The sequence below is a fragment of the Lipophrys pholis genome (genome assembly GCF_963383615.2).
Source record: "Lipophrys pholis genome assembly, chromosome: 2".
Taxonomy (NCBI): domain Eukaryota; kingdom Metazoa; phylum Chordata; class Actinopteri; order Blenniiformes; family Blenniidae; genus Lipophrys; species Lipophrys pholis.
Window position 1 is genome coordinate 9,393,397 of NC_137636.1, and position 21,821 is coordinate 9,415,217.

The 21,821-nt window shown below is 40.7% G+C and overlaps 1 protein-coding gene across 1 annotated transcript in view; it reads left to right on the top strand.

Moving 5' to 3' along the window:
• The window catches only part of LOC308126859 (protein diaphanous homolog 3-like), a 161,005-nt gene that overhangs the window by 61,124 nt on the left and 78,060 nt on the right, over positions 1 to 21,821 (top strand). Inside the window, exons 17-22 of the mRNA XM_080491547.1 lie at positions 343 to 384; positions 1,589 to 1,684; positions 3,210 to 3,304; positions 4,539 to 4,640; positions 7,320 to 7,559; positions 15,097 to 15,226. Coding sequence (XP_080347673.1) covers positions 343 to 384; positions 1,589 to 1,684; positions 3,210 to 3,304; positions 4,539 to 4,640; positions 7,320 to 7,559; positions 15,097 to 15,226 — 705 coding nt within the window. The remainder of the gene's footprint in view (positions 1 to 342; positions 385 to 1,588; positions 1,685 to 3,209; positions 3,305 to 4,538; positions 4,641 to 7,319; positions 7,560 to 15,096; positions 15,227 to 21,821) is intronic.

Here is a 21,821-nt window from a genome sequence, read left to right on the forward strand (position 1 = left end):
TCTGCATTCGAGTAATAAGTGAACAAGGCTCACAACACAAATGTGCATTATATTGAGTAACGGAGGACCAACAAAGTTCAGTCATTATGGATTGTTTTTCTCGCAGGTTATTTGGTCAAATTTTACACTGTGCTTGCTTTCTACTCAATTGTTTATTCAGCCATCTCTAGTTTTAGTTCTATAACATGTGTTCTCTTTGTACTGCACCCAGTCCACACTGGGGTGAAGCACGATTATGAAAAAGTATTTTCATCTTTTCATTCTCTCTCCTCTCCCCTTCTCCATGGTACACACTTGCCAATGTCCTCCACATGTGTCCTTTACATTTTTGCCTCCCTCACTTGTTGAAAGACTGTGAGGAGAGTGTACCAACAGAGGAGCCACGTAAGTCCAAGGATAGCTCTGTGTGTGGCCGTGTTTGTGTATTTCAGTGTGGTGGGCTGTGCTGTAGGTGTGCTTGTTTGTGAACATGCTACCAATCTGTTCATGTGGGGAGCTCCCAGCATACCTCTTCACTTTTTAATTAGATACAGCATCCCTGAAAGAAGACTAAGCCCATGTGGAACAGCAGAATACCTGTGCTCTATCTCTCTTGTCTCCTCTCCTCTCCTCTCCTCTCCTCTCCTCTCCTCTCCTCTCCTCTCCTCTCCTCTCCTCTCCTCTCCTCTCACCACACACACAATAATTACAGCGCCAGACAATTACCCAGCGTACTCCTGGGATGCACATTTTGTTCTCTTAATCTGGCGTCTTAAATAATTAAAACCAACCATGAAACTCATCTTTGTGAGCATGGCTCAAGAGGGCGTGTGTGTGTGTGTGTGTGTGTGTGTGTGTGTGTGTGTGTGTGTGTGTGTGTGTGTGTGTGTGTGTGTGTGTGTGTGTGTGTGTGTGTGTGTGTGTGTGTGTGTGTGTGTGTGTGTGTGTGTGTGTGTGTGTGTGTGTGTGTGTGTGTGTGTGTGTGTGTGTGTGTGTGTGTGTGTTTTATGTATTTCCATTATTCTTTTGATGTTTTAATCCAGAGCTCTCTGTGCCTCTGCTGTCTACCAATAGATCTATCAAAATCCCACCCACCTGACTCCGTCACCCAAATCACATTTACCATCACCTGTAACCTAATTACCAAATGTGCAACTTTGTGTTTATGGTGGAGTCGTGGCTCTCCGATGCTTTGCTCAGTGCTGTGATCACAGTTTCTCCCCTTAATCTCTTTTTCCATGGTTTTCCAAAAGCATGGCTTCCCATCATTGTGTCATTGTTCACTTGGCAAATATATGTAAATGCACACACAGAGACAACAACCAAAGAGAAAAGGGAAGTGTTTGGTAGTCTTTTCAAACAGCTGATATATTTATAACCTGTGTCGTGCCTCGGCTCAATACACGGATGCAATGCAGCCGGACAATCTCTACATCCCAGGGCACTTTTCACTCTTCACTTCCTTACCCTGTCACCTGGACACGGATCTAAATCCCTTAATCTGACTGAATTTGTGTGCGTCGTTCAAACATCAGCAGGGACTTGCTGACACGTGCATTTGTGCGATGTTTATGCATTGACAATAATTGAGGATTTCTGTTTTCATCAGCCAAAAAAGAAGAGGAGGATCTGGAGGATAAGAAAACCATAAAGAAGAAAATTAAGGCGCTCAAGGTCCTCGATCCCAAGATTGCACAGAATCTGTGTGAGTATTTGTTCATTTTCAGCACACGCTGACCATGAACTCTATTTTCAGGTCGGTGTTACTCAAGTGTAATGAGCATATGTTTCCTTATATCTTCATGTTTGCTATTTATTCACGGTCTGCAGCCTTTTTGCAATTCTTTTACCATAGTAGACCGTATTGGCAGGGAGCAGGCTTCACTGTGGTTTCTTTCAGCGGCAATTGAAGCAAGACAGCATTTGGCCATTCCTACCTATGACTCACGTCTTCACACTGAGTTAATTAATAATGTTAAGGATCCGTTAAGGGACGAGAGAAACAGAAGGAGAGAGCTGATCCGTCCGTCTCATTTTCACTCCCACTTGCATTCATCCATGCATGCTTGGTCTTTAAATGGCCATTTTAAAAGCACACGGCATTATTGAGGATGCAGCTGATCTCTTAAGCACTCTCAGATCTTAGGACCTCATTGGCTCGTATCAAGGGAAGCTGTGACCTTTGTTTCATGTATTAAAAGGAAATGAGACTAATCAGCCATGTAACAGTGATAAATCATGCAGCACAACTCATAGCGCAGGAAAAAGTAAAAGGAGAGTGGGCGGTTTATATGTTTTGCCATAGGAGGTAAAGAGTCTTTGATTGAAGTTAAGAGCGAGTATCAAGAGTCCTGTTGCCTGATTGATGCCGTCACTGAAACAGCGCAAATTTATTCCACCAAATGAGTTTTAATGTACTCAAACGTTCTCATTTGCTAATGAAGGAGCTTTAAATCACATTTCACATGCTTTCACTCGAGAAAATGTGCGTGCTGCTCGTCAGCCACACCTTTATTGTGAGTGTCTTAAAATGTTTGAACATCTGACTTAATGTCAGTAATACTAACAACTCATTTTGCAATTTTTGTCTTAATTAGAAGTAGTGAACATTATATTTTTCTTGTTTTAATGTGGATCCTGTAGGTTTGATGTCCTTGAATTACTTCACATTGGAAGCTCTCAAATGCAGAGCAGGCATTCATATCACCACAATTTTTAGCTTTACATATTCCCAATCAGTGTTCAAGTTCTGCAACATCAAATTCTGAGCCCGGTCACACATCTTTTAGCTGAGGTTTTTGTGTGTGTGTGTGTGTGTGTGTGTGTGTGTGTGTGTGTGTGTGTGTGTGTGTGTGTGTGTGTGTGTGTGTGTGTGTGTGGTTCCACTGACTACACTAATGACTTATGTCCCTAGCTGTATCACTTGCATGAGGATTTCATTCTTGCTTGGCCAGTATGATTTTTCAAAGCCAAACCCCACCCGCCATAAAAGTAAAACAAAACAGTTTCTTTGATAATATATTTCTTCAGTTCTTACTTCATGGCCTATGAGTGCTCTTTGAAGCTGCTCTCTCTGTTTGACATCATTCTTCATCTAATCTTTTGTTTCTTTTCTGTGTCCTTTCACTTTTATGACCAATTGGCTGAAACCATGACAATGATGGCCAGTAACGAATCATATCTATATTTACGACAGCATTTGATGTGTCCTTTCTTTGTGTTTTATATAGCCATCTTTCTGGGTTCCTTTCGAATGCCATATCAGGAAATTCGACGCATGATAGTGGAGGTGGATGAGGACCAACTGAGTGAATCCATGATCCAGGTAGATCTCTCTTTGCTTCACTTTATAAACACGTTGAGTACAAACTCGACTTGTCACTGGGCCTACTTAACTTTGACATGGAAGGAATATTGGTAACTAGTTCAGACTGCTTTGTGCAACTTTACACCTTGGGGGCTGGAAGTGTATTTTTATTGCTGCCGTTCTCCTACTCAGTTGGCCCGGTTCGTGCCCCAACTCTTGTCTATTGTCCTGATTATTCGTCTGCCTTAAAACGGCATGTTAGCCTGAGGCTGACGCATCGGCCATCTGTAAAGCCTTCAGTACAGAAGGTGTCGAAGCAGTTGGTGAGCAGAAGAAATCTGTCAATAGATAAATAGCACTATGGTGATATACAGCTGTTTTTCATGATTTTTATATTGTGCTGTGGCTGCTCGAAAGTTTACTTTCCATCTTGTATGTATTTATTTCTTGCATCTCAGTCCATCCATTAATTCCATTCATTCTTTGGAGTATTGTATTGTAATGGACTAGCCTGAGTCTCTTTTGGCTTGCTGACTGCCATCGCTTCGGTTGTTTGTGAATTTAGCTGGTGGATGGACAAGTGTGAGAAGTGATTTGCATGATGGATTCATTACTGATAATTTCCCTATAATGGTCTGTGTACAGCTATTTAAATGTCGAAATTGTCAGAAGATATTGCACTAAATGTTGATGACCTGTAAGTTAAAAAAAAAAAATATAAGATCTCTTTTTTATATTTGTGTTTAAATCAAAACCAACGTAAGCCATAAACCTACATTTAGAAATAATATTTTAATAGTCAATGAGGAAAAGAGATGTAAGGAATCATAAATCAAACGCATCTCCTTGTAGTACTTTAGTGATAACTATAACACTATTAATGTTCAAATAAACAATTTATGTGACTTTAGGGATTTGCTATCATATTTATTGAGAGGCCATTGAGATTGGACAATGGAATGTATGTCTTCAATAGCTTGACATTTATTCCTTTTGTAATAGAACAGAAGCTTTGTGTTATCCTATCATACAAAAAAAAACTCTTTATGCTTGTAACTATGAGACTATTACTTTACATTGCTTTATAAACTAAAGCAAACACCATAGAGTCGAATTCTATAGAGAGAATAGTCAACAAGAATGTCGCATTTTGCCAAGTGTAAATGATATGAAATGTCTTTGTTACCATGTCTTGTATGGGGTCTCCCTCACTCCCTGTCTTACTTTTTTTTTTTCTTTTTCTCCCCACCAGAACCTTGTAAAGCATCTCCCCGAGCAGGAGCAACTGAATGCTCTGGCAAAGTACAAAAATGAGTACTCCAGTTTATCCGAGCCAGAGCAGTTTGGGGTTGTGGTGAGTACACATTATCACAAACGGCTGCACAACGCTCCGCTTCCCGCCACCAGGATGTTGTTCTCAGAATACATGTTTGCACATTTTGCACGTCATATCACAGAAACAAAAACAACAAAATTCGAATTGTTGTAAAACTTTGCACAAAGTCGTCTTTCTCACTTTGACAAGACAAATCATAAACCTTGAAAGAAACACAAATGTTCGTATGTTGATTGAGAACAGTGGCTGTTATTGTAATTCAAAGTTATCTTGTAGTTATTTGAAATCCATCCCAGCCTTTTTTCTTCTCGAGAAGACGAGCACATATTACACACATTGAGCACTCTCATATGATTACCATAATCCTGAGCTCTTTAAAATTCAGTCTCTTTAAGCCGTAAGACGAAAGACGGGACACCTGTGGACTGCTGAACTAATTTATGCACTTTAAAGAGCAGCACTGCTGCCTAATTGTGTCTGCTTCAATTTCTTACTTGACTTTTTAAGAGGGGTGGCGGAGTTACACAGAATTATGCATGAGGGGTGCAGTAGTTTTGTTTTTATGTATTCAGAGTTTCTGCTGAGCAGCTATGTTACTGACAATATACAATAATCTTCTTTGGCCCGGTGTTTTGTATTTACTCATGAAGACATCTGAAAATAACCAACTAAGTAGTTGATGGAGGGGGTAAAAAAAAATAAAAAATAGAGCGTGTTCAGCTGTTGTATATCGTTCATCAGGGAGACATAGAACAAAGAACAGCCCGCTTATATAATATTGTTTCACTGCTGTGCGTGCGTGGGCCCAAGGAGGCCTGTGTGCTTTCACCTACCAGAAAAGCTTAGGTTCAAAGGGAATTTTTAATTTACCATTGTGCAAACACATGCAATTTATCCTTTCTATTTACAATCCTCAACATTCTCACACTTGACTTCATCTGCACCTCATGTGATTGCAGTGTGCGAAAGTAATGCCTATTCTAGGAAATGGATGTGAATGCATTGTAAGAATCTTTACTGTGCCTCGGACTAAATGCCCTTGTGATTATTATTTAATGTTTCTCCTGCAGCTCTGCAGAGAAATTAAATACTCTGTGGCAATCTGTCAAAAGGAATTAAAAGATCTTCATCCTCTACATTAAGTTGCATTGATTGTAATTTCGATATATTATAATGTTTATTACTTTGAAACATCTTCTAATATATTCATGCTGCACAGTCACAGCTGCTGTACCTCAGTGAGAGTGGAAATATATATATATATATTTATTTATTTCTTTAATTTGTGAAATGGAAGGACTGTTTACCAGTGTGTGCGTCCTGCTGATTCAAATATAGTTGCAGTCCTTAGCTGTGGAGCATCTTTGAGTTGAAGCTTTTCAGCTTGGATTCAAATTGTTGTTGACACTCCATGGACACATTTATTACCAGCTGTCAAAATATTTACTCATAATAATTTGTTTTTACACCAGACGATGGCTTTTAGAACTTTGGAATCCTGTATTGATTCTCGGACCTTTTAGAAAACATGAGGGAAACGTCCAATATGTCAACAGAACTTTATCCCCTATCACCCTGTGGGGCGGCTGCAGCTCAGTGGGTAGAGTGGATAGTCTTTATAACTCAAGGTTGGCGGTACGATTCCCACATCTCGTCTCGTCCATATGTCGGAAGTGTCCTCAGGCAAGACACCAAATTGCTCCCACTTGAAGTCGAGCACCTCGCATGGCAGCTGTCTCCATCGGTGTGTGTCAGAACAAGCAAAGTGTGCAGAGACTGCTCAAGCTGTAAGAGAAGTTATTTATTTAAGTAAAGTCAATTTACCTCAGTTCACCTCTTGAAATTATGACTTAGCAAAACACACATTTCCCTTAACTTCCCGTCCTGCTAGAACTCATCCCCTCATGTGGTCAGTACAGTCTCTTCTACAGTTTCGTATATTTGCTTTTATTCTTCTTTGTCCCATTATCTTCTATGTATTTGATCCCATAAATTATCACATTCAGACTTCACAAGCACATTGTGTTCGCTCCTTCGGTGCTCTTCACTGTTTAATTTCGCCATGTAATTCTCCTCCTCTTTTCTCTCTTGCTTTCTGCAACACACACACACAATAGTCATTTGATAATATTACAGTAGCTATAATTAAACCCTTGATGGAAGACATCAAACCGCACAGCCAGCTGTTGTGTGAAACAGACTATTGGAACCTGCCCTCCTCCCCTCCCCTCCCCTCCACCTCACACACGTACACAATCACTGTTGTTAGCCAGGTCCTGGGCCCATTGCAATATTTTCCAATTTTCTCTAATTGTGTGAGAGTGGTAATCCAAGGCTGCCTATTGTATATTCCACCCCCTCTGCTGCCTGCCCTATATGGACACTAACTCCACAATTAACTTTACCAGACCTGGGTCCCAAATCAAATCACTGCCAGCATCCATTACCACTGCCTAGCAACACTTTCCAACATGCTGGTTGCATAAATATCTTTTAAATGAGTTTGTCTGCTTTTGAGAGTGTGACAGAAGTGCGATTGTGATTATTTCAAGTTTTAACTCTCTTTGCTGACTGAGTGTTCTTCCTTTGACATGATTTCCTTCAAATTGCTCCACAGCTACTTTTGTCTCTTTCCAATAATTATTCTTTTCCTATTTTTCTTCAAAAATATACCAACGTGTTTCCTGCCTTACACAGATGAGCAGTGTGAAGCGTCTGCATCCTCGCCTCAGCCACATCCTCTTCCGGCTGCAGTTTGACGAGCAGGTAAACAACCTGCGTCCAGACATCCTGGCAGTAAATGCCGCATGCGATGAGGTCAGGAAGAGCCGCGCCTTTGGCCGCTTGCTGGAGCTCGTGCTGCTGCTGGGGAATTACATGAATGCCGGCTCTCGAAACGCCCAGTCGTATGGCTTCGACCTCAGTTCCCTTTGCAAGGTAAGCGCTGAGTGACCGCACTGACTGTTCACATCCAGAATAGAGTCATTCATCTCTCCTGTGCCAATGGTTCAACATGAGTAATGACGGTTCAATAAAGCTTATGAGATAAAGTTCCCCAATAGATTTTACACAGCTTTGTCTGCTGCCATAACAAACACCAGTCGGCCACAACATTAAAACCACCTGGCCTGTATTGTGTAGGTTCCCCCCCTTTTCTACAGAACCGACTCTTCAAGCAATGAACCTCACTAGACTTTTGAAGGTATAGTGTGTGTAAGTGGTAATGTAAGGCTTCTATGGGACCACCTGGTTCAGTGAGCCTTTGCTACCCACTTTTGATAGAGACTGACCAGAAACGCTGTACAAGAGCTGCAGTTTTTCTTACACTTTTTTTTTCTGTTTCTGACACATCAACTTTGAGGAAAGTACACCTTAATACTCCATTCAGTAGAATCAGGGTCGTTTACTTGTCTGCCAGTGGTTCCAATGTTCTGGTTGCTCAGTGTCAGTTTTACCAATTACACAAAACTACACGTTTTTTTTCTTTATTTGATTTTGCCGCCTCTCACAGTTTTCTGATTTCCTTGCTGCCTTGTATGTTATTTGTTGCAGTCAAACCTCTTTTATTAAGGCACTGTGATGGATCATCTGTGTCAAAAAGAGAAGTCTTGGTTCACAACACTCCTATTGTCACAACTTGGTTAATGGTCATGTGAAATGTCACCCTGTGTGTCAGTAATGAACAGTACGGCCCAAAAACAATGCTGCTGTATTTCATGCCATTTCAGTGAGAGGACCTTTTTCGTCACAATATCACTAAATAATAATAAGTTGGATTGTTGAAAAGACCCACGTAATAATATTTCCTTCTATTTGTCATTCTGGGTGTTTAATATAACAGACAAATTGAATTTTCATAGTCCAGTAAGAAAACAGTAAAAGGCTCATTAATATCAATTATCAAAGGTACGTTACAGAATATTCCTTCTTCTGACTGGAGGTCTTCTCATACAATTCCACTCTTGATTTACCTGTTAGTCTTGTTTGAATATTTAATCCTCAATCTTGAGCTGCTATATGACTCCAGGTGTGTCGTAGGGACATGAATTCTACTTCCTAAAATAAAGATTAAAAAAAGGATGGCAATAACAACTGTAAATGACTCACACAGACACGACGGCATCTGTGTACTCAACATTGCACTTTGCTGAACTCCTCAAATATTTTCTTGTCACATACAGTTTTATATGCAATCTCTAGTGTGGTCAGCTTCACTGGTTTTGCACTGTCACTCTTGCGCTCCTGCTACGCCTCCCCCTCCAATGGTGCGTCATCCTCCCTGCCATCCAAAGCGTTTGCAATATCTAACGCCATCCAGCACCAGTTTGTCCCCTTTCTGAAACCCTGGTACTGTTCTGCAGAAATTGGCATAACACCGGCAGCTAAAATATTAGACGACCCCCTTTTTTGAGCTGTTGACAGTCAAACCAATATGGTACATCGCGTCACTGCTGACAGCTCAATACTGTGTGATTTTGGCCATCTTGGATGAATGCCGGGCAATAGCGGTGGTTATATTTGTTCATGATGTAAATCGTAAGGGTTAATACCTCTGACTCAGTGGAGAAAGACACTGTGCTGTCAAACTTACCATCTTACCCAAGTTCATGTAATCTTTCTCACAGCATAGCAGGTAATAAACGTATAAGACTGCTGAAATCAGCCAGCGACCTGCTGCTCCTCTAAACTGTGCTTTCACTAAACAACTGGGCATGAGAACATAGACATTAAATGGCGTATGTTTGCATTAACGTTTTTGTTTCATTCTGTGAAAACACAATAGAGGATTGTCATGGTTCATCAACTTGAGCAATACCCAGTGGTGTCACTCTTCAGGCATGCTAATGATGTGTTACCTGTGTCACAAGTATGACATAATTTCCACAACTTGAGTATTTCCTTCATTGTAGATTATTTAAAACTATATCAACAGTTGTATTTATATGGTTTTGCACAATGATACATGTAGTTTGCTGTTTATAGTGCTTTTAGTGTTATTGCTCTCTGGTACTGATGTACGTACCTGCATATTTTTACTTTTCTTGTCATCTCAGCCAAGTTTTGTCGAGGGACTAATTCAAAGTGGCTGCTGCAATGACGCATCTTCTTTTTCATTTTTCTTTTAATTGAACACTATCAGCCCTCGCAAGACCGGGCTTTTCTTTCTCAGCTCACTTTGATCAAAGCATCCAAACCTTGGGAGTACTTTATTCTCATTCTCCTGCTCAGAATAGATAAGTGAGGCTTTGACCACTATCCTTTTTGAAAGTTCACCCACCCTGCAGGACTACCTGCTCTTCAAGGGCACAGGCAGATAACCGTGCTTGGAGACTTTAGATGACATGAAGACGGAGCACTACGTTTCCCTGTGTGATAGTGATGGCAAAAACAGAGTGTAATTGTGAACGAGGATACTCCTCAGTTGGTTACATTACAGCTGTTGGCAAACACACTGCAGTTTCCACAGTAACAGCCACTGCAGCAATTTGTCAATGCCACCTCTTTGCCCCGTTAGACTTGGATGCTTATGCGTGCGTGTGTGTGTGTGTGTGTGTGTGTGTGTGTGTGTGTGTGTGTGTGTGTGTGTGTGTGTGTGTGTGTGTGTGTGTGTGTGTGTGTGTGTGTGTGTGTGTGTGTGTGTGTGTGTGTGTGTGTGTGTGTGTGTGTGTGTGTGTGTGTGTGTGTGTGTGTGTGTGTGTGTGTGTGTGTGTGTGTGTTCGTTTGTGTGGGTGGGTGGGGGTGGGGGGGGCATGCATTGAGACATAAATGATGGATTTGATGCATCAGCCCTAAAATAACATGATCAATTAACAGTCCATTAAAGCACTTTTTTCTTTTCTCCCCCTTCTCACTAGCATAACTGAAAATGCAACCATTCCGATGTGTCGTTGTCGTTATGCCAGTTCTCATAAGCTGCCTGACAAAGGTTTGAGTCAATGTCACTGGCAGGATATACGTTCAGAGGAAGACATCACCTTAGTGTCTGCTCACAAGTTTGACAACTTAATTCCATGGCACACTCCACAGCACAGGGAAATTGCACCTGGCGCAACTGGAAAAGGGAAATGTTTACATTGTCAGCTATGATTACCATCCATCTAAATTCAGAGAGGGACCTTTTGTGAGTGAGCACTTGAAGTCTTTGAAAAAAAATGGGAAAACAGATATGAAAAGAGAGATGAGGATGTTTGATTAGAAGAGATAATACAAACATGATTAAACCCAGCGGGTCTGAGCACACTGCTGTCTACCAATAGATCACCTAGAGAGATACACAGCAACAGACTCTGCAGGAGGGATGCTTGGCGGGGATACTGAGAGACATCTTGGAATCAGACTGTAAAAGAGCAATGATGGAAATTTATCAGGGAAATTAAAACATTGTTGTATGTGGGTGAGCGAGAGGAAGTAAGTGGAGGAGGTCAGCGCATTATGATCCGCCACATGAAGATGAGACGTGAAATCATCTGGAGCATTGTCAACACTTGGTGTCAAAAAAGCTTGGTTGGATTATAATAGGGCAGCATGGGTCAGTTGGTAGAGCGGTTGTCTCCCAATCGGAAGGTTTCAGGTTCGACTCCCATCTCTGAGAGTGAGTGAGTGGTTGCTGGTGGTCTTTTGGGCCGATGGTGTAGATTGGCAACCTTGCTTACATCAGTCTACCCCAGGGCAGCTGAGGCTACATGTGTAGTTTACCACCATCGAGTAAGGAGTGAATGAATAATGCAATGTAAACCGTCTTTGAGTGTCCAGAAAAGCGCTATATAAACCTATGCATTATTGTTATTATTAATACAGTTGTTCTATGAATCACAATGGTACTCATTTATACAACATCTGGTAAATGTAGTTGTCGAGAAAAATCTGATGTCAGCAAAAGGGCCAGAAAAGTAATTTCCGCTTTGTCTATTGCAGCATTCATATCTGCAATGAATCAATACTTCTCTGCTCTTCTTTGAGGGAAGAAAAATGAAAACTAAATTTATACAGATGTTTGGCTTCATGATGGCATCCGTCTCGCTGCTTGGCAGTAATTTAATATTGTACCATTCCAGTATCCATCTGCGTCAGAGGTCTTCGTAGATGGAGACCGAACTTCAATGCATCCAATAATCTTGCATAACTCGGTAATGTCTGTGCTCTGTCACAGGCAGAGGACACAGTCACAATTAAGGAGTGAGCGCATAAACATTCATTAGCTGATATTGCACTGCTAACATAGGCTGGCAGGTAAGATGACAAATTTGCTTCTGAGCTGCAGCACATTAAACGGCGTGTAAACACACCTGCAAGTTCCTGTTAGGTTCAATTAGATGGGTAGTTTGGCTCTTATTCGTCACAGCAGAATCATGCAATCTATCCTTGTCCTGTGGGATTTCGTTGTGTTTCCCTCTGGTATTATGGCCAATGTACCATGTGCTGTCAATGAGACACAGACAACCATTCACCCCTGTAGCCAGTTTATTGAAAATGGGGCATTCTGGTATTTCATCCAATAATTCCAGGGGCGTCCTATCTGACCTGGATGGTATAGATCAGAGAACAGTTCGATCCGCTTCTCATATTCATGTGTCAAAAACCCTTTTTATGCTTCATAATTGTTATGGGAGTGTTGCGCCTTTGTTCTTCCCTCGCTGTCTATTTAAACGGCACGGGCTGAATTCGAGGCCAGTGTCATTTGGCCTCTGTTCTGGCGGCAGAGGGACTGAAGGGAGAGAATGTGAAGGTGAATTTGTGTCTGTAAGAATAGATGAGAACTTACATACACACATGAGTTACATCGCTTTCCTGTTGCTATTACTGGAAACGGTTGTTGTATTAAATCACACACTGGTCTGCTGTTAATGTTGCGGGTCAGAGTAGGGCTTGTGGAATCCTTATGTGCACGGCACTGAAGTGTCCTCGGGTAAGAGACTTTATGCCCAAACTACCATTAATAGCACTTCATCACCAACACGATTAGCATATGTCACGTCAAGGTATAGTTATACAACTATATGATTGAAATCCCTTTGTAAGAACTATAATTGACCTAAACGTTTTCTATCCCTACATCGTCTCAGGTTAGTAAGCTGTAAACAGAGCAGAATCTGTAGGACTGGACAGGACAGGAAATTCTGCGTGGTCTTGCACTCTCTCTGGACCGTTGCTGATCTTTTTTCAGTGGGTATCCCTTGTGTTTTCGCCCCTTGTCAGTCTACAGCAGTCGTGTGACTTTGTGCGCTGCTCCCATTGGTCATTGAGCTATGACTCTGTCCTGAGTAGTCCTGGATCATCGCAAATCATCAGGATCAATACATTCTAGGCTGGGATCACCCTGTTGACGTCCTGAAATATCCACATTTTATGATATGGCCAGGAACACTCCAGACTTGGTCCGGGACCAATAATACCTATCAGCTGACATCGCAAACAGAGCGGATCAGAACAGATTTCTTATCCGAGAAAAAAAATAAAATCTGTCCCAAGCAGCATGCTTCAGGGAGCTATGGAAATGTTATGGTTAATGGAGCTAACATTGGGCAAATTCCACAGAACTTGCTGGACAGGGCGCCGGTCCATCATGGCAAATCAGACAATCACTGAAACTCACATTCACACCTACAGCCAATCGTGTGCTCTAATCTACCAGACAAGTATGTGGCTCGTAGAAAGTTGGCCAGACAATGCAACAAAAGCCACTGTAGGCATTGAAATTATATAATAGTTCTACAGTGTAGACCACAATATCACTGTGCTGACCCAATTTGATGGACCATATTGATGAATAGTTGGATATGACATAATACACAAGTTCTTTCTGTGCAGCTTGTTCATTGAAGGAAAAAAGCACAAAACACGAGTTTACAAACGAGTCAATAAAAACCAAAAACGAGGTTTGCCAGCGGCAAATCAATTGGTGGCGTTCGCTCGGCAAAAAAATAAAAAAGCATCTTCCAAGCATCTTAGTGTGCACACAAACGTCAGGATTTTTCTTTGTCATGTAATCAAGATCATTCTATAAGGAAAAGGAGAAGCAAACTCTGCAAATTCCTGGAGAAAGTTGCTCACGAATTAGACATTTAGGACAGCGATTGACAGCTATTTTCTCACACGCAAGTGTGACTAAGTCCAAAGGCTCCACACCTGTATTTCTTGTCTTTTTACACTTTTCACCGCACTGCAGAGTAATGTTAATACCAGCTGCAAGTGAAATCAGCAGCTCTGGGCATGGAATTAACGTTGCAATCCAAGTCACAGAACCTGCATCAGGATATCTGACAACTTGCATCCTCATTCTTTCAAAACTCATACCAAGTTTATGAGCACATACAACCAGCTGAATGCTTTATATTTAGTATGAGTTAATAGTATAAATATTGTAGGTAGGCACAAATAATTTGCAAAATGTAAATAAAACATACAGGTTTCAATGTATAGACAAAACGTCAGATGTTGAAATTACCATAAAATGCCATTAAATCTAAAACTACTGGTTCATTAATAAAACATTGCAAAAGAGACAACAGAATCCTTGTAAACTCAAAGCTATGATTGAAAAAAAATCAGTAAAAAACTTGTGAAAGGCCAATAGCATGTCGATACGAAAAGTGTGTTTTAGAGAGTTGCTCAGAAATGAATACTTATATGAAAAAATGAGTCAAGCATGATAACTGTTTCAGGCAAGTGTTTCTCAATTTAAAATCTCCTTTGTTGTGTGAGTAAATTATGGGTCAGTGATTTATTTTCTTGTTGGAATTGATCTTGTTAGTACTGTGCTTGAAAAGACTACTAACTGCAAGTGGCCTATTACGGTACTTTCTGGATTATAAGGCAGATCTGTCGCAAAATGCATCATGAAGAGGGAGGGGAAATGGTTTTATCTTTCAATTTCTTATGTGTAGCCGTACTGTTGGTAAACCTCAGCCAGCAGTTCGCTGCTTATAAACACCATCTGTGAGTTTGTTTCTCTCACTCTTAGTTTATGCTTTTAGTTTATGATTAGCCTTTTCGTTTTGCTTTTTAATCTCAGCTATATTTTCTCTGCTTCTCATCTGTCCGTCACAAGTTTCTGAGTGATTGAGAACTCTGGTTGCTCTGTTTCCGTCTTCTGCTGCACATTTCATATTTCCGTGACTTGCTTGCAGTCTCTGTTAAACACTTCAGTAATGGAGGATTCTTTTGGGTGTGGAACTGTCTTATGATGCAAAACAGGGGTCTCAGGTGGTATGTACTGGTATATGCTGATCTACAAGTCACTTCTTAATATAGGTCGCATGACCATCCAACAGCTAAAACAAAAAGTGTGGCTCAGAATCTGGAAGAAAATATATTATTACTTAGAAAGTTCATTTATGTGTCTGACTTTAATGCTCATGGGAGAGTGTTATGTTACCTTTTGTCTTGAAGTAAATCGATAGAATTACCTTAATAATGATTTATTAGTAATCTTCATGTGTAACTTTATCGGTTTGTTGTTTGTGTTTCATTCCAGCTAAAGGACACAAAATCTGCAGACCAGAAGACCACGTTACTTCACTTCCTTGCACAAGTGTGTGAGGAAGAATTTCCAGATGTGATCAAGTTTGTTGATGAGCTGGAGCACGTGGATCGAGCCAGCAGAGGTAACATATATTATTTGACTCAATTGTCTAAATATCACTGATGCATTCAGGGCGTGTTCACATTCCCCTGTTTGTTCCGGACTGGAGTTCTCTTAAGGCAGTGGTCCTCAAAGTGTGTGTTGGGGGGCGGTGAATGGAGGAGAAAAGCATAATAGACAGGTTTTTGACTGGGCTCTCGTGTAAACGCAAAGCGGAAGATGAAGCAAATAGTTGTACTGTAACGGTGGTTAAAAAAAGGTTGTAGTCTGTTATTTCAACCAATTTATTGCAGTTTGAAAAACAAAATGTGTTTTTTCTGGTTGACAGTTGTGTGTTAGCCGGGGATGGGGAGGACAAAAAAGTTTTTTCTTTAAAACAAAAGGGGGCCCAACCGGAAAAGTTTGGGGAAACACCGTCTTAAGGGAAAATCTGTCTCGTTTGGGCGACGTGAACGAACTAACGAGCAATGTCAGTGTTCGTTTCGGGCGACAGTGCCCCCCAAAGGAACATTTTCCAGGCGGTTTGATCCGGTCTCAAAAGTTAATGTGAACACCACCCGAACCAAACGAAGGTGTGAACTGAGTCCCGGACTATCCGAAAGTAAAAACGCCGATTAGTGTTGACAAAAAGTCAGGTTTTTGAAAATACTTGATCTCAACCTAAAGCAAAGCATATCTCTTTGCTATTTACCTCTGTGTTCACAGTTGATAATAATTCACAGTTTGTTTCTTGGAGCTACTTGATAATTTTTAGCTGCCCACCTCCCACTTTTTTTTGAGGCTACATCCCAGTGAGATTATTACTGTTACTTTGGTCTCCCGCTGGTGTTGACTTAAATTCTTCAGCTCTCCCAGTGCACACAGAGTTTCATCCGCGCACTATCAAATCAAAAACCCCGATGATGTTTAGCAGCAGGGTTTTGTCAACTGGTCTTAACTAAAGAATTACTAATCAAATAACGCAGTTTCTTTTCAAACAACAGAACATAGAAAACAACAAACCCTGTGACTTTGTCTCTTTTCTCTTTGTGTCTCTGTGTGAAAAACTGTGTGAAACAGCTTTGAATTAAATGACAAAAGCCTTTTATGTTATCCACTGTTCAGCGTGTTGTTTCAGCAGCCGAGGACATTATTAAATCTGAAAACTGAATAATAATTTAGAAATGTAGAAAGACGGCTCCAGTCTCGTATTCAGTGGTGGCCATTAAGCTTCATCACCTGACACAAACAATAGCTCACTTTGGACAACAGCAGTCTGAAACGGGGTTAAAGCGGAGTCTAATGAAAACATAATTTGATATGTGGGTTGTCTTACCGCATAAAGTCGTGGTATTGCAAAACCTTATCACATTTTAACATTATCTAATTTAAAATCTGTTATATTTAACCACTGAGATCTAACAACATCCAGACAAAAACCAATACTTTTATCTCAGCTCCTCTAAAGTAATTGTACCAGTAATAGGAAAGAGAGAAAGTTGTAATATTGAACACAGTGGTGACACAGTGCTCAGGTCCATCATGAAAAGAAGATTCATGCACCACTGAGTAAATATGTTATATTTTGTTGAAACTGAACAGATGTTGGATTTAGTGTTTCGTTTTGAAAGTATTTGAGCAAGACTGAGAGCACCATGCATAAGCAGCATCTTACCTTGACAGCATACGTACCTTGACAAAGAATCAAATGTTCTTTTTTACTGGATTTGTTTGTTTTAGTTTGGGCTTTATTCCTTTCTTTTTGTTTTTATAACTCCATGGGGATTATTCAGGGCTTGGATGCTTGTTGATTCTGTAAGCACCGATTGTGTTTTATCCTTTTAGCGTTTGATCTATGTTGTGCTTGGTTCGTCTGCTCCGGTGTTTGATTCCAACATTAATCTTATGCTGGAACATATTTACAAGTTATACATTTACTTTTCAAGGAAACTCTTTGAGTCATGACTGGTATGGAGATGGACAGCGCTGTGTTTGAATGCATTTCAAGCGAGGCGCTGGTTCAAGACAAACTGTGGGTAGGGGGTATTACGGGTATGAACACAAGAATGGCTACGCAGGGAAAGCTCCCACGGTGCTGGAAGTTTGTCCAGTGCATCTGGAGTATGGTAAAGGTCAGAGGCAGACTGGGTGGTGAGAGAACGCTCGGTCTTTGTCCATGTCTGCTGGTTGTGTTTTGTGTGCGTGTCAGGTCATGCTGTCACAGCATGTTTCCTCCTGCTTCAAAGATGATTTTACCCACTGTGCCATTCCCAGCAGGGGGGGGGGGGGGGGGAAGAAAGTGTGAGGAGGAGAAAACATGGGAGGATGAAATATGTGACTTTATTGTTTGGACTCTTGTTGCTGTGAGGACTCTTGACAATTTTTATTTTTTATGGTGCTTTGATAATCTCTAGAACGATGCTCCTGTTGAGTGTTTCATTTCGTCTAACTGTACTGCGTGTCCGCAAGCCCTTAGACGAAACTCAGTACAAGGGTAGGATCAATGGAACGCACAATCCTTGGATCTTTCTTCAAGCTTTGACCACCTGCTTACTTCAAGGGCCTCAAGCTGAGTATATGTGCAACTATACTGTGTGATAATGAACCAACTCTGTATTTTGGTCAAATATTATGTTCAAGAACTCAAAACCAAAACAACTTAAATATTCAGTTGGCGCAATCACCTTCAGGTGATCTAATTAGGTGACGGGGAAAAAAGAGTGTGGCTTAAAATGAGGAATAACTTGCAGTTGGGTGTGCATTTTTATAAGGCAACCTTTTTGTGATGGTTGTGTATGAGGGAGAGAAAAAAAGTTCAAGCTGAGCGAAAGGACAAAATATTGTCAAAGGATAGAGGATGATTAAAACAGTGGAAACGTAAAGGTATGACAAACACGCAGTCAAACACAAAAAAACCCCACATTGTGCCCTTCAGGAGAATTGGCGAGTGGTGGAAATACTGAATGACAAATCTGTCAAATGTTTTATGGAGGGATAACCATTGATGGGGCAAATTTTAAGGTCTATGTTACAATCCTTCCTTTACATGCATCAGCTTTTTCACTCGAGCACCCACAAGTTTATATTGAAAAGTTTGTGTGACTAATCAACGCTGCACAGATTGGATCTGTCGGAGTTGACTCAAGTTTGCCTCTCAAATTTGCTTCCAGCGATGGTCTAAGACGCTGTCTGCCGTTTTCAGTGTAACCAAGATATTAATGTGGGACAAAGCTCTCCGCCTGGTGTCCAAACACCGCACTGTTTGGCATGCAAGCAATAGGCTTCAAAGGTGATTGCATTAATTATTTACCTCCTTGTTCTCCAGACTGTCATTCCACTGATATTTCTCTGTCATTGTTAGATAGTTGATAAGAGTCTTTGATTGCTGCTTGGGGAAGAATTCGTGGTGAACAACATAGAATATCAAAATTTCAGTTCACACAGTGCTCGTTAAAAGAAGTTGAAACCGCACCTATACGGTTTGGACACCTTTATATCCAAGGAAAACTAAAGTATTCCTGAGAATGCATTAGTCCAATAAGACTCAGAATACATGAAATATTATCATATCCATCATCCTGTTTTTCTACCACTTCAACATGTCTGCATTTACTGTGCTATCTCCATGTATTTGGCATCCAGACACACAAATCGTAATTTCTTTGTAAACTAAGTAAGTAGCTTGTTCATTAGGGGTGACCGCCATTCAGAAAGCCTTTAGACACATTTAGAGACTGCATGACATTCAGAGGTACAAACCAAAAGGGTTCAATGAGCAAAACAAGACTGGATAAAGGCAGCGGTAATGATTTGCACTGCTGTTGTAAAAGCTGCCATCTTTCGACTATGTAACACAGTGCACCTTTCCCCCACTGCTTTTCAAAGACACCCTATTGCAGTTGAGGATTCGTTCCTCCTATTTTGGCCTTTTTTTCTAGAGAGCAGCGCAGTCATTATTTCCTCTGCTATAGAGACTGTGCTGCCTCTCTGTCATTCATCTTGTATATCTTTACCTCGCTATCATTGTCTTGCTGTTTTGACTTTCTTGTCTGACTTTCAGTGTGATGTTTTGCTTTCTGTCCCTTTACATTTCTACATCAATTTATTTCCTATCTTCCTGTAATCACACATGGGCGTTGAAAGACACCAGCGGGTTCAGGCAATTCGGCTGGCTTGGCGAGTGGTACTTGTTGTCAAGCAGTTATGGAGACAGATTATTGTTGTCAATCTGGCCACTTTGTTTTGTAACTTCAAATACTAAAGGCAGTAACATTGCTCAATTGCGATGTCTTTATACTAAACCGACATTGCTGCGCAAATGTAATGCACCCAAAATGGAAGATGTGTTCTGTGTCTTTTCAAGGGGGTGTGGCCCTGAGGAGTTCTGAAGAAGAACTAATCAACTGAGATGATTCTATGTGGTTCAGTCTTTGTTTTGTAGTTTTCTCGCGCGCTCTAAGTGATGAACCTCAGGTTGAAAGTACATAGAATGAACACGACAGCCTGCGATTCACCAGCTGCCGTGCTCTTTTCGAATCTCCTCCTGTCGGTGCTCAGTATGTAGAGCAGGATTTCATCAAGGTCTCCCCATCCCCAGCCTCTCACACCATCAGTCTAGTCACACTTGTCTGTCAGGCTTTTGACCTCAGTAGGAAGATCTGAAAATTTTTTTTTTTTTCAGTTTCTTAATTTCCATACATCAGAGGATGATCTATTGTGGAGCTGTGTGTTTGCAGGGCTGCTTGTGAGTTTCCATGGCTGTGTGTTCCATTCTGACTCATTTATAGCACAGCAGGTTAGCAGTGCAATAAAAATGTGTCAATGGGGGGATTTGACCTCTACAAATATTCCAATTATTCTTCTTCTAAAACATCCTATATCTGTCTGCAACCCCTCTGGACCACAGAGGCGTTCAGGCCCCACTGCTCATAAAAATCACTCACGCTTTAACACACAAACAGTGAGAAAGCAAGAGCAGTGTTGCCACAGAGTACAATGAAAACACCCCGTCATGTTTATCGCCCACTCTGCTTGCCGGTGTACCACTTAGCAATTATTCAACTTTTTTTTTTGGGTTTGTTTTTGTTGCTGATATGTTTAAATGCAGGGGGAAATGACCTTTGCTCCTTGAATATTACAGCTGCTGCAGTTATATATTCAGTCTCCACAAATAGGTACATCTTATTCAATACAGAAAGCCTGTGGATTGGCTTGTGAAACTCCGATACGAGGAGGTCTCTTTCTCTTTTGATTTTGTCTTACACTCCTTTGCTCTTTTCTCAGTCAGTGCATCATTACTTGGCTTTAATCGTTTCCGTTAACAGACTGCCAGTCTGTCCTCCCTCCTCGTCTGAATGCTGCCCACACCTTATTCAGATGATTTCAGTTGCCTGGTAATTCACCAAGGGGACTTTATAGAAAAGAGAAAGAAATAGAAGTGGATGAAATTGAATAGGTGCAGACTTCACTGATTTTCGAGCAAATTTGTCCACGACATTGATTTTGAGTGAGGGAATCATTTAGTCTCTCGTCAACATTAAAAAAAGACTTTTTTGCCCAGTTTTATTTTTTGAAATTTCACAGGTGAAATGGTCTGTGATGAGGATTTTTTTTAAGATGAAAAAACCAAACCAAACAATATTCTGCAGTGTCTTATCATTTACATTTTTAAAAAGATTAAACGAGCATTGACCCCCCCCTCCCAAAAGAAAAGGCCAAAGCTCAACCATGTAGAGGCAATGTACTTTTAATACATTTTCAATTTACTCATACTCGCACAACTACTTTAGCTAAAGACTAGTATCTGTGAAGATGTCGATTCTTTACATTACACTTGCATGTTTCGCTCTAGTTTTTTTTTTTTTGTCCTTGGTAGTGCTTTTCACATTGGAAAGGTCAATCGTCGGACACAAACCTGTTGTGGTGCCTCACAAAGTCAAGCCAGACGATGCAAATTTTACCCTCTCAATCACAAAATCAACATCAGATCCAAATCAACCCAGCTAGACCGCAGTTTTAAATGCTGCACCCAAATGCTTTTGATGTTTTGCAAAAAATTTCTCACATTGAAAAAACAAAAAAAAAGAAGTCTAAAACTTCTGAGATACTGCTTTTACCACGTCACTGCTTTTCCATGTGGGAGAAGAGCCATGCCAGAAACATCTCGCGTCCCTTTTAAAAAAAATTTTTTTTTCATTTTTTTCAAAACTCCCCAGACTAGTAAAATGATTTCTTGCTAAAATAAAAATCTATGGTATTCCCAGTCAGTGCAAAGTGATGGCTTTTTGAAAACTGTTCTGATTGAAGCGCCGTTGGTCACAACATAATCTGTAACAGGATTTTTTTAAAGGACCAGCGTGCACTTACATTGTTAGTGCCCCAGACTGGCTGTTAGCGTCAGGAGGAGAGTCAGAGGAGGAGAACAGGAACAAGAAAATCGAGATATACAAATCTCTGGGAAAGTAAGAATAGTATATCCAGGACGAAATGATCCAGACTTTAAAGAAGGAGTTGATCATGTGATGATTACTTGATATGTGTTTTGTAGTATTTGTAGTTTCCGGAGTGTTTTTTTTTTTCTCTCTCTCTCTTAAGCCTTGTTGTTATGGCAGCATATCAAATCTTCTTTCTAAATGATG